The following is a 17,227-nucleotide window of genomic DNA, read 5'->3' as shown; positions in this document are numbered from 1 at the left end:
AAACCCACCTCCATATAGGTAATTGTAGAAGGGATAAGAAACCAAGAGTAATGCTACTCAACATGTAGAAGTCTAAACCCTCAAGATGCACGCATTTTCGAAACTCTCCTTAGCATGGAGAAAAATCGATATCAGTGTAATAACAGAAACCTGGTTCAAGGCTCCCTTTGAGAGCACCCCAGCACTACAGGCACAGTTATACCTCATACCATGCTTTTACATGCCCCAAAACTTGGACCGAGGCCACAAAGGAGGGGAGTATCAATGGGTTGGTCTGCCAAAGATACCCACACTCCTCCAGGTTGGTGGCACATGCAAACGGGGTCAGAGACTATCCATGTGCAACCAATTGTAGGTAAAACTGCCTTCCAGTTTATAGCCTGCTACAGACCACCCTTGGGCAAACAGCAGGAACCCCACTTGGCCTTCCTGAGAATACTGGAAAATATGAAGGTCTCAAACACTATTATATTGGGCGACTTCAACTACCCAAACATAGACTGGGAGCATTACTCTAGCTCCAACACTTTGAGGCCCTATTAAGGTTCCTAGAATTTATAAACTCAAATGCTATGGAACAACTTGTTATCACTCCCACCAAGAGGGGGAAAACATACTGGACCTGATCATCACCAACATGGGGACACTATGCCCAGACCAGAAGTGTATCCCTCTACTGGTAGATCAGACCATAAACTAATCTCACTGGATATCTCACATCCCCAATTCCCACCCCTGCCCTGTAGAAAACCACAGTGAAAACTTCTCTAAAGCAAATTTCACACGCCTCAAAACCGAGGTGAAATCCTCTCAAAGCCCTCCAGGGGTTCAGTGTGAGAAAATACGGCCCAGGACACTTAGAATCCTTTATAAACGCATTCTACATCTTCAGGAATGCATGAATCATGCAATCCCAAATAAAACCAAGACGGGCCAATCACTCCAAAGGCAGACATCCTGTCTGGTGGACTCCCAGCCATAAAACAAAGCTATACAATAGAGAAGGAGGAAGCTACTACATGATGAGAGCAAATCCCAAAAGGGAAGGCATCTCTGATCAGTATTAGCAAAACTATCGGCACTCAGTAAAATCGTCTAAAGGCCAGCTTCGAGAAAAAATTGCACAGGGACACTAAGGATAATCACAAGGCTTCTCTTTAGTTATGTTAGGAACGCAAATGGTGGGAATTCCCAGATATGCTCGTAGGAATTAGTCCAAAATGACAAAAAAATACACCAAGCCCACAAGACATTGCCAACATCCTAGCTGACAGGTTCAGTGCAACTTCTCCCCTCTCCCCAGCAAAGTGGCAAATATCTATCCCAACAATAGAGTGCTGCTGCCCCTCGACATCCTCTCATAGATGCTCAGGTGGAAGAGCCGCCCTCTCCAAAGCAAAAACACAGCATCAATGGGACCAGGATGGTGTCCCGGCTGGCGATCCCCACATGAACTCCAAGTAAGAAAGAGCTAAACCCAAAACATAAAAACTACTGTTCAATCTTAGCCTTACTACAGGATATGTACCCAAAGAGTGGCGTACAGCAACAGTGGTCCCTCTCCAGAAAGGTGGTGCCTCAACGATCCTGGAAACTATCGCCCCATAAGCCTGACTAGCTTGGTTCGGCAAAGCTATGGAAAGGATCATCATGGACCTCATAAATAAAGATATTGGGGACCTACAGACACTGGATCCTACCCAGTTTGGCTTTTGTTAAGGGCAGCTCCTGCCTCTTAAACCTGGTCGATTTCTTTGAACAGTCACCAAGGCCATTGACGAGGGAAGTGGTCCACACAGCCTTCCTGGACCTCGCAAAGCCTTCTCGATACAATACTACCCCACTGGCATTATAGATAAGCTCACCAGCTTAAATATAAACCCCTATGTCACTAGATGGGTTGCAAACTGGCTCAAGGACAGAACCCACATGAGTTAGAATTGCTGAGCCATGTCAGACTCCAAAATCCAGTTACAAGTGGCGCCCCACAAGGCTCAGTCCTGGGACCTCTCTTTGTTCAGTATATATTTCGGCGGTACAGGCCAACACGGAAGGACTGTCGGCTGACCAAGTTCGCAGGATGACTGCAAACTGGGCGCCATAATCAACTCTCCAGCCGACACAAGCATCCTCCAAAAAGGGCCTCATAGAAACAGACAACTGGTGCCAGAGCCATGGCTCAAGCTAAACGCCAAAAAGTGTATAGTCATCCTCACAAAAACAGTGCCCACAAATTACCACATAGGTGGTAATCCATTAAGTACAGAAGAAGTCATTAGGACCTGGGGACCCAAGTTGATAGCAATCTCTCATTTGACAACCACGTACAAAGTGGTTAGAAAAACATTTTATATAGCCCACTCCAATCATGAAGGGATTCACATCTAGATCAGGGGAGGTCATCGACTCTTTACTCATCCCTCATCAGGCCCATAATTGAGCACAATGCCCCTTTGGGATGTACTTACCAGACACCTGCAGCAACTGAAAGACCCCAAAAGTACTCACCAAGAGGATCAAAGGGCTCAAACAGATGCCATATGCTGCCCAGTTAAAGAAACTCCAGCTCTACTCAGTGGCATACCGCCTGCTCAGAGGCGTATCTGTGCCTGACGAGGCAAAGCCATGTCCAACCCAGAATTAATGGACATGTTGCACCTCAGAAAATCCAAATCCCATCGAGCTACGCTACCGCGAGAGACTTGAACCTCAGCACTGAAATAAATAGGACATGCTGGAGGGACAGATCTATAACCCAGAGGCTCCCTTCACTCTGGAATAAAATCCCAGTCCAGGTTAGGCAGAGTCCCACATTGACTGTCTTCAAGAGGAATCTTGATGAGTGGATGGGAGATTGTAGGTTTACCCTGGCTATCACTTCTGTGTCACTGTTAGACAGAGGCACAGTATACTAACCTCAAAAAAAGGCATAGCAAAATTAATTTAAAATGGGTGGCAAAAGCCAAACACACTCTGGCTAGGCTTATAAATGCCCTAGGGCAGATAGCCTAGTATGAACCTATGAACCTACATACCAAAGGGGGCATTATACTTGATGATCAGCCTAATAAGTATTAATCTAGAGGACCCTCTCTATGCTCCCCTTGGCCCATACCTCCGAACTCTAGCATGACTAGTACAGAGTGTCTACACATCTAGCCAGACACTATTTTCATAGGGGGACGTCCAACTACTCCTCTGTCATCTGTATGCCAAGAGCTTTTTGGACTTCATAAATTCAGACATTAAAGTACAAAGACAAATTTAAAAACTAAACTCATGTGGTGTATCCCAATTACAAGCAGTCTGTACAGGCTAATAAAGGAAAAAGTTAATTGCATGTACAAATCTGTGTAACTCTCTAGATGCCAAAAATGCTCTTGCTAAACTTAACAGGGAACTCTGGACCCTGATCAAATCAGCCAAAGCTTGATATGAGGTAAAAATAGCCATCCAGGCAAAAGACAACCTCAAAGCCTTCTTTAACTATGTTAGAAACCTCAGAAACAATGTTCAGCCCTGTGCAAAGCTATTAAATATGACATACTCAAACCCAGTGGACACAGGCAATCTACTGCTGGATAAATTTAGCTCTAGGTCCACCCCCCCCCCCCCATCCCCACACACACACATTTCCAGCTCATATACCAGCATCCACACACCCTCTTTAACTCTCTGAAGAAAAAGATTGCAAAGCACTATGCTTCTTTGGGACCTGATAGCATACCGGATTGTTTACTGTCTAGCCTGAAACATGGCCTGACAGACCCTCTACAGAGGCTATTCAATATAAGCCTCCCAAATAGACTTTCTCTCTTTGTAACAGATTAATAGAAGACAGCAACAATCATCCCCTGGCACAAAGCTGGGGCCTCAATAGACCAGAGAAATTATAGACCCATAAGTGTAACCAGGTTCATCAATAAGGCAATGGAAAGGATCATTGTGTAATTAATAAATAAGGATATAGGTAGTTTACAACCCCTTGAACCAAGCCAGTTTGGATATCTCAAGGGCAGATTCTATCTACTTAAACTGGCTAACTTCTTTAAGAAGGTTACTGAAGCAATGGATGAGGGCAAACCATTACACACTGCATACCTAGACCTTGCAAAGGCACTGAGCACCATCCCACACTCAAGTATCATAGATAAACTATCCCAGATAAATGCTAATCACTATGTAATTCACTGGATACCAAATCAAATTGGTTCATTAATTGAACCCATGAAGGTAGTGTGGGCTGCCCTACCTCCTCCAACAAAAGTCCTGTCACTAGAAGTGTACTCCAGGATTCCATGCTTGGGCCAATCCTCTTTGGCTTTTACTTCTCAAAGGTCAAAGCTACTGTTAAGGGTTTATGGCTGACCAAGACTGCAGATGAATATAAAGATGGGGGTCATCATAAACTCCCCAGAGGTTATCAAGAGCCTCCAAAAGGGTATTTCCCAACCAATATGTATCACAGGGACTACCCCGTCTATGGAACAGACTCCCCATCCATGTGAAGCAGAGTTCCTCCCTAACCCAGTTCAAGTGCAACTTGGACAATTGAATGGGAAACTGGAAATTCATCCCTGGTTTGTAACCTATGTCTCTAATGGACATAGATAACCTGTAAATGGTTACTCTCCCAGGCCCATGCTTACACTTTATCAAAGGGTATCAGAATCCTTGTCAAAGATTTGCCGATGCATAGCTAGGCTAAAAAAGGCCGTTGTAGTGGGTCGCGATTAGTAAACACTTATGAATCTATATGAACCTATGGATAACAGCTGTGTCAAAACCATGGACTAAAAACTGGTTGGCCAAGAAAATGTATAATAGTATTCTTCAACAAGCAAGCATAGTCTCTTGTAAGTATCACACTGACAACACAATAATCTCTAAAAATCTGATCCAGTAGTTAGGGACCTGGGAACCTATGCGTAGACAAATAGACTGCATTTTTGATCACCATGTTTCTACTATTGTAAAAAAGTTCTTTTTAGTGCACACAACTTATTACAAAGAGTATGGCATCCAGGTTGAGGGATTATTTCACTGTGTATTCTTGCACTTATCAGGCTGATCATGCTGAGTATAATGCCTCCTTTGGTATTCACCCACCCAAGCATCTGAAAACAACTTCGAAAGCCCACAGTGTATGCTTTCTTATTAAAGAAAATTAAAGGCCTAAATCATAAAACTATGCAACAGATCATCTCAAAGGCCCCTGTTACCTTCTCTTCTTCATTTATTTGTACAGGCCACGGAGAGGTGCTCTCTGCCTTGCATACAGAACCTCAACAGACCCTGTCCTTGTCAGACCTACTGGCATTCACAAAGTCAGTCCAATGGAAGCCATAAGCACCCATTCAAGACATCTCAGTCTCCTTTGCAACATAAAATGAACATGTTGGAATGGTAGATATATATATATATATATATATATATATATATATATATATATATATATATATATATATATGAATATGTTATTGCCAAAATGCTTTCATACTTTGAAATCTCAATCCTCCTCTCATAAAAGAAAAGTACTCCTGTCATATTATTCAAATGTATTCTGGATGAATGGATGGGTAACTGCAAATTCACTTCATGGTTAAGCACTTTGTCACTCATTAGACAGAGGCAATGGTTCTGTATTATAACACTGAAGATAGTGCTATAACGGCAAACACCTCTTCATCGACCGCATCAAAGACCGAATGCACTAAAGCGTGAATGGTCAAAACAGCAAATTCTTTCCCCGGGAAAGAATTTGCTTGCACAAACACACACACACACACACACACACACACACACACACACACACACACACACACACACACACACACACACACACACACACCCACACACACACACACACACACACACACACACACACACACACACACACACACACTTACAAATATAACTACGTGGGGGCTTTGCCCTCCACACCCCCCCTAACTAAATATGCAAACTCTGAGATCGCACTGTAATGGAGAAAAGGGCAACACTGTGTAGTTGGCCAACTACATCTTTGCCCTGTAAAGCATTCATTGAATCACTTAAATGCGTTCCGATGAATACGTGTCGCTCATTTGGTGTTCGATATTACAATGTTTCAATGTTGTAATATAACCCCGAGGCAACATATAAATGTTCTCTTGGTTTTCATACTTAAAATATAAGGGTTAAAAACTTCATGGGACTGTATGGCTAGAATTTTAAAGTTCCCCACAAATCAATAGCCTAGTAAGTACTTATGAGCCTATGAACCTAGGGCATACCTGTTATGTTCTGTCTGAGCCATCAAAGAAGTGCTTTTGAGAGTCCTCCTTGAGGACTGCTATAAATAGTAGAAGAAAGCCCTTAAATCCAGGGAGAAAGAATGGAAGGTCATCTTTTCATCTTTTCTGGTCTGACAAATAGGTACAAAGTTTGCACTTACGTTACTTTGTTCAGTATGGGATTTGGCAAATATTTTTAGTCAAATCCCATTTAGTCACATATTGTGGCTTGAGCTGATTAAGATCACAGAACCTTGGGGTTAATTTTTTTCTTTATTTCTAAAGCTTGAGTGATCTCAAAGTACATTTATAGATGCGGGTGTCTGAAGGTGTATGATGTCTTTTTAGCTGCAGAAATGCTCTTTTTTATAAAGATCTTTATTAAATTATCACGTGTAACATAGGCAATCTTATATTTATATAAATGAAAAACACAAAATGACACCACTTTAGTTGCAAACATTATAGATCACAGACACCATTGAAACAACTGTAGTTGCAAATATTATACATCACTTATAATCTATCCATTCATTGTCAGTTAAGCATTATATGACTCATTCAAATCCCGCCTCTTAAACCTCATTCCTTCTCTGCATATATTGCTCCCACAAATCCCCATTTTTTCCTGTGTAGTTTGCTCCTTTCCTTTTCTAAAGATCTCAATTCCAGTTGTTTTATGCCTGTTATTATATTTACTACTTCTACTAAAGTTGGTCTTGACTTTGATTTCTGTTTTCTAGTAATTAAGAAGAAAAAGTGCTGCTGCAAAGCCACAAGATGGTATTAAACAAATGTAAGCACTTTTGTTTCCATTGCTACAGAAACATCACCAGACAAACAGATACACATCCTTTAAATACCATAAAAACATTAATTCCTTAAGGGATTAACCTCGCTTCCTTGAGGGAGTGGGGCCCAAGTGCAAAGCATGTCATACTATATCTTATGCAACATCTCACTTTCTAAGAAAGGCGGTGCCAAAATGCAAGATACAAAGATACAAAACATTTTGTTACCTTCATAAAATCCTAGTGCATTTTGAATACTAAAAGCTAAAAAACATATATACAGACATAGAAGTTAATGCCAATAATAAAATTGCATTAGTTGCTTTGTATACTAAAAAAATGCATGTCATTTCGTAATAAAAATCAAACAATACCTGCTTTCAACTTTAAAATAGGTTTGATCGATATGTACTCATTAAGTCCGGTGGTGCTGGTGGGGGGGGGGGGGTAGTGGCATTTAAGAGTTTAGGAGAACTTGCCAATACAGTTCCCTTTTCTCCACTAAGGTCTCCCAGTCACCCCCTCTGTTTAGTACACTCAACGTTTCCAAAATAACAAATACAAATTTCTTAAAACCAGGACACGTGGTGGAATATTTATAAAGTGCATTACTTGTGTTTTTGCTCTTAATAGCATAAAGATGCTGATAAATTGTCATACATAAGGGACCGCTAGTTTTGTCAATATAAAAAGCAGAACAAGTGGCACACAAACTGATATAAACAACCCCCATTGGTATTACAGTCATATTTACCTTTAACAGTAAGCAAGAATGGGCAACCTTGAACAAGGAAACTACTAACCTCCAGAATATACCTGCATTGTTGGCAGGCCCCACATTTTTTTTCCACACCCATTGGTGTGGCTGTTCATTTGTTGCTTGTTGGTTTCAAAAATACCCTTAAAGTTTTTGTTATTTTTATAAATGAATTTGGCTTCTAAGCCCAACCTACCCAAAAGTCCCAATGATCCAAAAAACATTGCCCAGTGTTTCTTAATTGTGTCCTGTAATAAATAAATACCCGGATTGTATTGCAAAACAAATACTTGTGACACATTTTGCTGATCATGTTGAGTATTATTTCCTTGACCATCAAGATTAACAGAATTGGTACCAACATCATTGTTGCATAAAAGGGGCTTATATCTAACATCCCTGTTTTCCATAACATAATCAATGATACTATCCAAAAAATCATTGGGGTAATCCCTTTTGAGGAACATACCAACCAATTCCGCAACCTCTGCTTTGAGCACCTCACCATCTGAAACCAATCTACATGGCCTGATTAACTGACCTTTTACTAAATTTTTCTTTTGCCAGATCGGATGCTGGCTAGAGAAATGTAAGTAGGCATTAGAAAAGGTTGGTTTCCTATATATATTAAATTCATATATGAAATTCTAAAGGTTCTTGTAAAGAGTAACATCCAAAAAGTCTGTTGAGTTATTATGATGATGATGAGTAAACTCCGAAATCAGTAGAGTAGTTAAAGAAGTCCATAAAATTTTCTAAGTCCTCCAAACCTCTTTCCACAAAATAAAAATATCATCAATAAATCTCAGATACAAACCCAACATAGGTGCAAATACTGAATTTAAAACAAAATTAGTTTCCCAAAACCATAGGACCATATTGGCAAAGACAGGGGCACAAGCGGCCCCCATCGCAATGCCCATGTGCTGTTTGTAGTACTCCCCTTCAAAGTATACAAAGTTGTTTGTCAGGATGAGTTCCATAATCTGATATATAAGACTAATTTCATTATTGGACAGATTAGAGCCTTTAACCACAGCTTGGTGGAACCAGTCCAGTCCTTCATCATGGGGAATAACCAAAAAAGGTCCTTTACATCAATGATCACCAGTAGGGCATTTGGCAAAAAAGAACACCTTTGGAAATAGCTGAATGGTGTTACATTTGGGTCTGTGTTTCACCTTGAACTCTGGATTTTTTTGACAAAATGGGTTCTACACTAATGGAACTCATTATCAAGGAGAATTTAAGGAACCTGCATTCTATGGAAGAAGAACTTAAGAATTTAGACGTACAGTTAAGAAATGGCCTGCTTTTTAAGCATAATATTGACAGTTTTCAATGTATTTTTGTCAAAGCGGCTGAACAGGAAAAGATTTATTTTTCCAGAAAACAGAAAAAAATCTTAAGGGACACTAAGGACTATACTAATAAGGATGTTACCCTAGGCCACCAAAAAGTACTGGTATTTTTAGTTCCAACAGTGAAGAGAATGATGGTGTTGATGCCAACAATGGTCAAGATAATGTCAGCAATGACCAGAATGGCCCTCGAAGGTCCAAAATAATTCAGGAAAGGTTCAAAAAAGGGAGGGGATGGTCACCCTACCTCTAGGGACAGTCAAAAAAACACAGGTTTTTCAGAACTCTCTTTGGAAATGATCCCAGAACTAGTAGTTGACAACACATTTGATGGTAATGACCATGTTGCTGCATCTTACAACGTTTACGAATTTCAAGGTTGTAAGACTTACTATTTTTCATCACTTATTGTTTCTGTTGTGTTTGGTTCATTGTACCAACACAGTTTTAAATATGTACCCTCTAACAAATCTGATTTGGTCGATTAGGTAATGGAACTTAAACTTTTTACCAGAAAATTGAACATGAAATGTATTTTACCTTCTGATGAGCAAGGGTCTGATATTCTCTTACTACGAAAATCTAATACCTTCAAACCCCCCCATTAATTACAAATGTACATCTTTTTGAACAATTATGTGAGCAAAGCATCAGGGATTGGCATTCTAACCATAGGAGGTATAAGTTCCACAACCTTTTGAGTGAAGAGAGGGAACTTATGCATAGACTTGCCAACAATTCCAGCATACGAATTATGAAACCAGACAAAGGAGGGGGTGTTGTCATCATGGACATAATTTTGTACTCCTCAAATATGCTGGAATTTTTACAAAATGGTAGATTTTTTTGTTGAGGTATCACGAAATGATTTGAACATTGCTTATCATAGTATAGACCTCATTTTGGAAGACATATTTATTACATTTGATCTAACTTTTCACATTAGAGAATTTCTGACTGCAAGCCTAAGATCCCAGGAATTTTCGGTATCCCCAAGATTCGTAAGTCAGTTACTGACCCTTCATTGTGACCTATAGTGGCACCAGTGAGTTTGAAGACTGAACCACTGGCAAACTTTGTTGATATTAAATTAAAAACTTTTTTGTGAACAAAAGTCACATTTTAAAAGATTCATGGCAATTTTTGAACTTGATTTCAGGGCGTCCTTTTTTGTCTAATGCCCTACTGGTGACCATTGATATAAAGGACCTTTTTTTGTTTATTCCCTATGATGAAGGACTGGACTGGTTCCACCAAGCTCTGGTTAAAGGCTCTAATCTGTCCAAAAATGAAATTAGTTTTATATATCAGGTTATGGAACTCGTCCTGGCAAACAACTTTGTATACTTCAAAGGGGAGTACTACAAACAGCCCATGGGCATTGAGATGGGTGTCGCTTGTGCCCCCGTCTTTGCCAATATTGTCCTATGGTTTTAGGAAACTAATTTTGTTTTAAATTCAGTATTTGCACCTATGTTGGGTTTGCATCTGAGAATTTTGGATGATATTTTTATTATGTGGAAAGGAGGTTTGGAGGACTTAGAAAATTTTATGGACTTCCTTAACCACTCTAATGATTTCTTGGAGTTTACTCATCACCATCATAATAACTCAATAGACTTTATGGATGTGATTCTTTATAAGAACTTTGAGAACTTCAGATATGAACCTAATGTATATAGGAAACCAAGCTTTTATAATGCCTACTTACACTTCTCTAGACAGCATCTGATCTAGCAAAAGAAAAGTTTAGTAAAAGGTCAGTTAATCAGGCTATGTAGGTGGGTTTCAGATGGTGAAGCACTCAAGGTAGAGGTTGTAAAATTGGTTGGTATGTTCCTCAAAAGGGGTTATCCCAAAGATTTTTTGGATAGCACCATTGATTATGTTGGAAAATAGGGATGTTAGATATAAGCCCCTTTTATGCAACAATGATGTGGGTACAAATTCTATTAATCTTGATGGTCAAGGAATTAACACTCGACATGATCGGCAAAACATGTCACAAGTATTTGTTTTGCAATACAATCCAGGTATTTATTTATTACAGGACATGATTAAGAAACACTGGGCAACAGTTTTTGGATCATTGGGACTTTTGAGTAGGTTGGGCCCAGTACCTAAATTCGTTTACAAAAATAACAAAAACCTTAAGGGTATTTTTGAAACCAACAAGCAACAAATGAATGGCCACACTAATGGGTGTGGAATGAAAATATGTGGGGCCTGCTGACAATGCAGGTATATCCTGGAATTTAATAGTTTCCTTGTTCAAGGTTGCCCATTCTTGCTTACTGTTAAAGGTAAATATGACTGTAACACCAAGGGGGTTGTTTATATCAGTTTTTGTGACACTTCTTCTGCTTTTTATATTGACAAAACTAGTGCCCCCTTACATATGATAATTTATCAGCATCTTTATGCTATTAAGAGCAAAAACACAAGTAATGCACTTTATAAACATTCCACCATGTGTCCTGGTTTTAAGAAATTTGTATTTGTTATCGTGGAAAAGGTGGGTGTACTAGACAGTGGGGGTGACATGGAGACCTTAGTGGAGAAAAGGGGACTGTATTGGCAAGTTCTTTTAAATGCCACTACCCCCCAGGGCTTAATGAGTACATATTGATCAAACCTATTTTAAAGTTGAAAGCAGGTATTGTTTGATTTTTAATACAAAATGACATGCACATTTTAGTACACAAAGTAACTAATGCAATTTTATTATTGGCATTAACTTCTATGTTTGTATATATGTTTTCTAGCTTTTAGTATTCAAAATGCACTAGGATTTTATGAAGGTAATAAAATGTTTTGTAACTTTATATCTTGCATTTTGGTGCCACCTTTCTTAGAAAGTGAGATGTTGCATAAGATGTTGTATAACATGCTTTGCACTTGGGCCCCACTCCCTCAAGGAAGCGAGGTTAATCCCTTAAGGAAGTGATGTTTTTATGGTATTTAAAGGATGTGAGGTAGTGTATCTGTTTGTCTGATGATGTTTCTGTAGCATTAGAAATGAAAGTGCTTACATTTGTTTATTAAAATACCGTTATGTGGCTTTGGAGCAGCGTTTTTTCTTCTTGCAGTGTCACTTTTCGCTGTTGGGCTTGGTTACTTGGTTTTCTAGTAATTGCTTTTTTGGCAGCCATCATAATTAAAGTCAGCAAGGCTTTACTGTGTCTAGGCAATTCTGATTCTGTAACATAGGTCAAAAAAATCATCTCCCAAGTCAATTCAATCCGCTCACCAAGCATCTCCGACAGAGCGGTTTGCAGGGAATCTCCAAAGTCTGCCAACTCATTACACTCCCTAAAAATGTGTTCCCAGCCACCTCTTTCTAGCTGCAGAAATACTTTTCTTAGTTTTCTAATAACTGACATCATGATAATAGTAATTTAATTAGTTGTCAAGAAAAGGTTCATCATGCCATTCTTCATAGACAATTGAGGTTTTCAGTAAACTCTTTCGTAAGTCATCTGATGAATAATTCTAAAATATAAATCTAGATAATCTAAAATGCATTATATGTAAATAAGCTGTAAATATTGAATGTTCAAGTCATGAACTGAGACAGTGGACATCTTCTCCTTCATTTGGGCAGGGCTGTTTTTGTATACTTATCCACAGAGTGATCCAGAAAGTAAAGGAAGAAGGTCCTGTCGGGCAAACACCTTAACCATTATACCAAGCCCAACCCAAAGATGTTTCCAATGGCATCATTTTGTCAAGGCAGCTTTGTTTTTTTCTCCTGCTAAAGATGGAAATGAGAAAACATTTATGCTGCTTCATCATGTAAACTTTTTGATTTAGCTAAAAAGCTCTTTGATACACTGAAGTCTGAGGCCTGTCAGACTAACACCATGAATTATTTGACACTACTGCCCTTTGTATACCTTTTTCAGAAGACATGCTTAACATCATGAGGGAAGCTAGGAGGCATGGTACAGGGAAAATCTTACCTAGCTAAGTACAAGAAGTTTTCCCTATGGTGCCAGAGGGGGATCAGGACCACTGTTCAGCATCAGTGCTCCTCACTCAGCAGTACCTTTCAAAGTTATACAAGTCAAGGCTAGCTTAAGACTTTCAGCTATTTAAGTCTGCATATTTATGGACACCACTGATAGCCCCATTTCTAACAGTTAAACAATTCCTCAAGGAGGTATTAAATATGACGCCACCTAGAAAGGATACTATTCCAGCATGGAACTTAAACCAGTCAAACCAGTTGACAGTCTTTTCCCCAAATCCTCAGGTTTTTGGAATATATTTATGTGTGTATTTGCTTATGTGTGCATGTAAGTGGAGTTATTCACTTTTCTGGTGCTCCTTGCACTGGAGTGTGCTGTACTTTGGGGAGTGCACTAATACAAGCACATGCACACACACATGCACTTATATGTGTGTGTAGCCAGCCTTTCAGTTCATTGGAGATGTTGATAGTCGATTTTGAATTTCACTGAGATGTGCAAACTAAGTGACCATTTACATCTGTTTTGCTTTAGTGGTGTAAGTGAATCTGTCAGATTCAGTTACACAACTTGTAATTACTGGCTCCTAATTTTTCTGTGCAAGATATCTGTTAGTGGGGTAAGGATATTTTCTCTTTCTTCACTGTTGTGTGATATTGGAGTTGGGATATTTATATTAACAGGGGAGTGGGGAATGATATTTTTTTACAAGTTTTGATGATTGTTTAATATTATTGTCATTTTCAAACTTTCATTTTTAGAGTTTTTTTTATATATTGAATAATAAATGTATCGAGAATCAGCTATATATATATATATATATATATATATATATATATAGTCTGTTTGTGCATATATGTATGTATATACAATAGAACTATGTATACATGTTTTTAACAAGCTTTTTTCTTTGCAAACGTATGTGTATGTTTATGTATGTGTGCGTGTGCACGCTAGCGCGCGCGCGCGTGGCTGTGTGTGTGTGTGTGTGTGTGTGTGTGTGTATATATATATATATATATATATATATATATATATATATATATATATATATATACATAGTGTGTGTGTGTGTGTGTATATATGTACACGTATGCACACACACACACACACACACACACACACACACACACACACACACACACACATATATACATATATATATATTATGTGAGTGTATGTGAGACATGTAGACATAATGGCTAAGATCTTCACTTCACAGACATAAAGGTTAAGAGTTTGTTCCTACCCGATCATTATCTGTGTGGAGTTTGCATGTTCTCCCTTGTTTTTGTATGGTTCCCTCCAAAAAACATGCTGGGTGTTTCCACTTCAAGGAATGAAGTTATGGATTCAAACCCAGCCCTCCAGTTGTTCTTGAGAAGTCTGTCATCAGAAGGCATCAAAAAAATGTACAGATGTGGGCAGAAGCACAGACTCCAGGTAGTACCTTGGGGATGGAAGCATTGTGTGGACTAACTTCTTCAGGCATCAGCTGTGGTGCATAACATCCCATAGATAGGAGAACATGCATCATAGAGTGTTTGGTGCATTTGATCTAGGCACTTGGCAGTTGCCAAAAAGGGGCATGGGTACTTTCCTGTATTAAACGGGTTGAGTACATGGCCTACTCCAGCCTATGCCAGGGACCACTGCTAATGATTGTGGGGCCTAAATGTCGCTGTTGATGATGAAATCCTGTAGCCCTGGGAAAGCTACTTGCTGGCCAGTGTCCAGTTACCCAGACTGGGTTAACTGGGACAGCTCTGCTAAGTGAAAATTACCCATAAAATCAGTCAATATGCTAAAAATAAACTAAGGATTACAACATGGAATATAGGTTTACTGATCAGACTTGGTTTGGAAGTGGATGACGTGACAGTAAGGAGGAGGCTGGGTATTCTGTGTATCTAGGAGACAAGGTAGAAGGACAGTGCAAGAAAGTCTCTTGTCCTCCTATCCAGAGTCCACTACTTGGAGGGAGGTCAGACTAGAAATGGGGTGGGAAGTGTGATGAGCGACAGTGTTCTGAAGACAGTAAGGGATATCATCAGAATCAGTGACAGACTCATGGCATTCATACTCTAGTATAAAGATAGGGCAGTCATGATTTCAGTTTGTGCTGATGTGATGTCAAGGAAATTAGGTCATTCAGGCAGCAATTGCAAGATAACTGTTATAAAGCTAGACAAAATGAGCTGAGCTTGATAATGGGGGTCCTGAAGGCTCATATCAGAACAGGATATGAGGATTGCTTGGGTCCTTATACTTGGGGCAACATGAATAATGAATGAGAGGCCATTCTATACTTCTGACCAGCAAATGACTTAAATGTGGTTAACACATGCTTCAACCAAATAAGAGAGAGAGAGTCAGAAGATCATCTGGAAGTGTGTTTAAATGTAATTCAGATAGACTTCCTTCTAGTACAGAAAGGGCATTGGGGGTCAAATCCGAGATTGCAGTCATCCCTAGTAAACAGTTACCCCCCGCATAAACCACTGGTGGCACAATCAGGTGTAAGTAGTAGTCAGAGAAGGCACTAAGATCAACAGAGACTAGGCTGAGGACTTTGAAGTTAACTGGAGTAAAAGCACAAGAGTTCGGGGAAAATCAAGGGCTTTAGCACCTCAGGAAGAAGAGAAGACACGGAGAGCAGAAGAAGAATAGTGGCAGCTCTAAACAGCATGTGATGAGGAGGATGATGATGATGATTTAACAGATACTAAGTCAAACCAGATTTGGAAATAAGGTACATAAGGAAATTTGGTGGTGGAATGCAGAAGTCCGCAAAGTTTTCAAAAGACAGAAGGAGTGCGAGAAGAAGAGGGAAATAAAAAAGATGGATCAGGCAAAGGGAATACTTACAATGCACTTCTTTAAAAGAAAATTATTAATACACAGTTACAGTCACAAAACAGATTTACTCACCCTACCATCTCAGCACACTGCTTTCTAGAAGTACGCAAGCACTTATTAACAAGATATATCTGTTAAAGCATTGCATTAATCAGTGTGTGTGTGTGTGTGTGTGTGTGTGTGTGTGTGTGTGTGTGTGTGTGTGTGTGTGTGTGCGTGTGCGTGCGCGTGTACATTCTGCTATAGCCTGTCCTTTTGTTCAAAATGAGCTTCAAAGCCTTACAACCATTGATTGCCTGGACAGAATCCATCATCCCCGTGTCCCAGTAAAGGATTAAGTGGGTTATCTGTAAATGGATGGAATGATAAATGGATAGAAAGTTGGATAGATGGATGAATGTTCAAAAATCTTATATAACTCACAGCCTGTGTACTGATCTGGTTTATACAATTTTCTATATCCATAAAATATGTATAAAGCAAAATAGAGTTGAAGTACCCGTCATGTAAGTATGGGACCACATTTTATGGTTCTGACCTCCTTCACTAGTGTCTAAGGTTGTGGGGAATAGGTTTTATAATTTCTTGACAACCCAGGAAAAGGCTCTGTTTAGAAAGGTAAATGAAGACTATGGGTACCTCACTTTTTATGGGATACTTAAGCATCCAAGTTTCTATATTGCCAGATCACCAGCTTTAATTTTTACTCACTTTTAACTTTTCTTTCCTCCAAAGCAGCCATGCTGCTCTCTGTGTTCTATTGCTGAGCAGTTGTTTTCCACTGATCACCTATTTGTGTGAGGATACTTATGCCCTGCCTTCTTAGCCGCAGCTGCCAATAGCAGAAATAAATCTTTTCAGATAAGATAGCTGTCATGTAAGTATTAGACTTATCTTCATATGAAGTGTGTGTGTGTGTGTGTGTGTGTGTGTGGGGGGGGGGGGGGGTTGGCTGTCATAATAAGTACAGAAATTCTTCAAGTAGAACACCCAACTTCTTAGATGTGTGATCTGTGTCCAGTCACTTGTTTCCTGAAACTTTGAAGCAGATGTATCTGAGACTATCTCCTCAAACTCCTGTTGAGGGATTTATGTTGAAATTATTTTACACCCCTCTCTAAATCAAAAGAGTCTCCTCTTCCATAACTCTCAGGTGCTTCATTGTCAGGATTTGTCCTATCCATGATGTAATGAGAAATGAATGGTGGAGAAT

At 39.4% G+C, this 17,227-nt stretch overlaps 1 protein-coding gene across 1 annotated transcript in view; it reads left to right on the top strand.

Annotated features, from left to right (window-relative positions):
* LOC122795965 (endoplasmic reticulum resident protein 29-like) overlaps positions 1 to 17,227 on the top strand; it is a 117,157-nt gene that overhangs the window by 66,237 nt on the left and 33,693 nt on the right. The window contains exon 3 of the mRNA XM_044064447.1: positions 10,131 to 10,185. Within this exon, the coding sequence (XP_043920382.1) occupies positions 10,131 to 10,185 (55 nt within the window). The remainder of the gene's footprint in view (positions 1 to 10,130; positions 10,186 to 17,227) is intronic.

This window comes from Protopterus annectens, chromosome 2.part2 (genome assembly GCF_019279795.1).
Source record: "Protopterus annectens isolate FY-2018-M chromosome 2.part2, PAN1.0, whole genome shotgun sequence".
In the NCBI taxonomy this organism is placed as follows: Eukaryota; Metazoa; Chordata; order Ceratodontiformes; family Protopteridae; genus Protopterus; species Protopterus annectens.
Note: the sequence above shows the minus strand (reverse complement) of the source record. Positions and strands in the feature narration are given on the sequence as shown.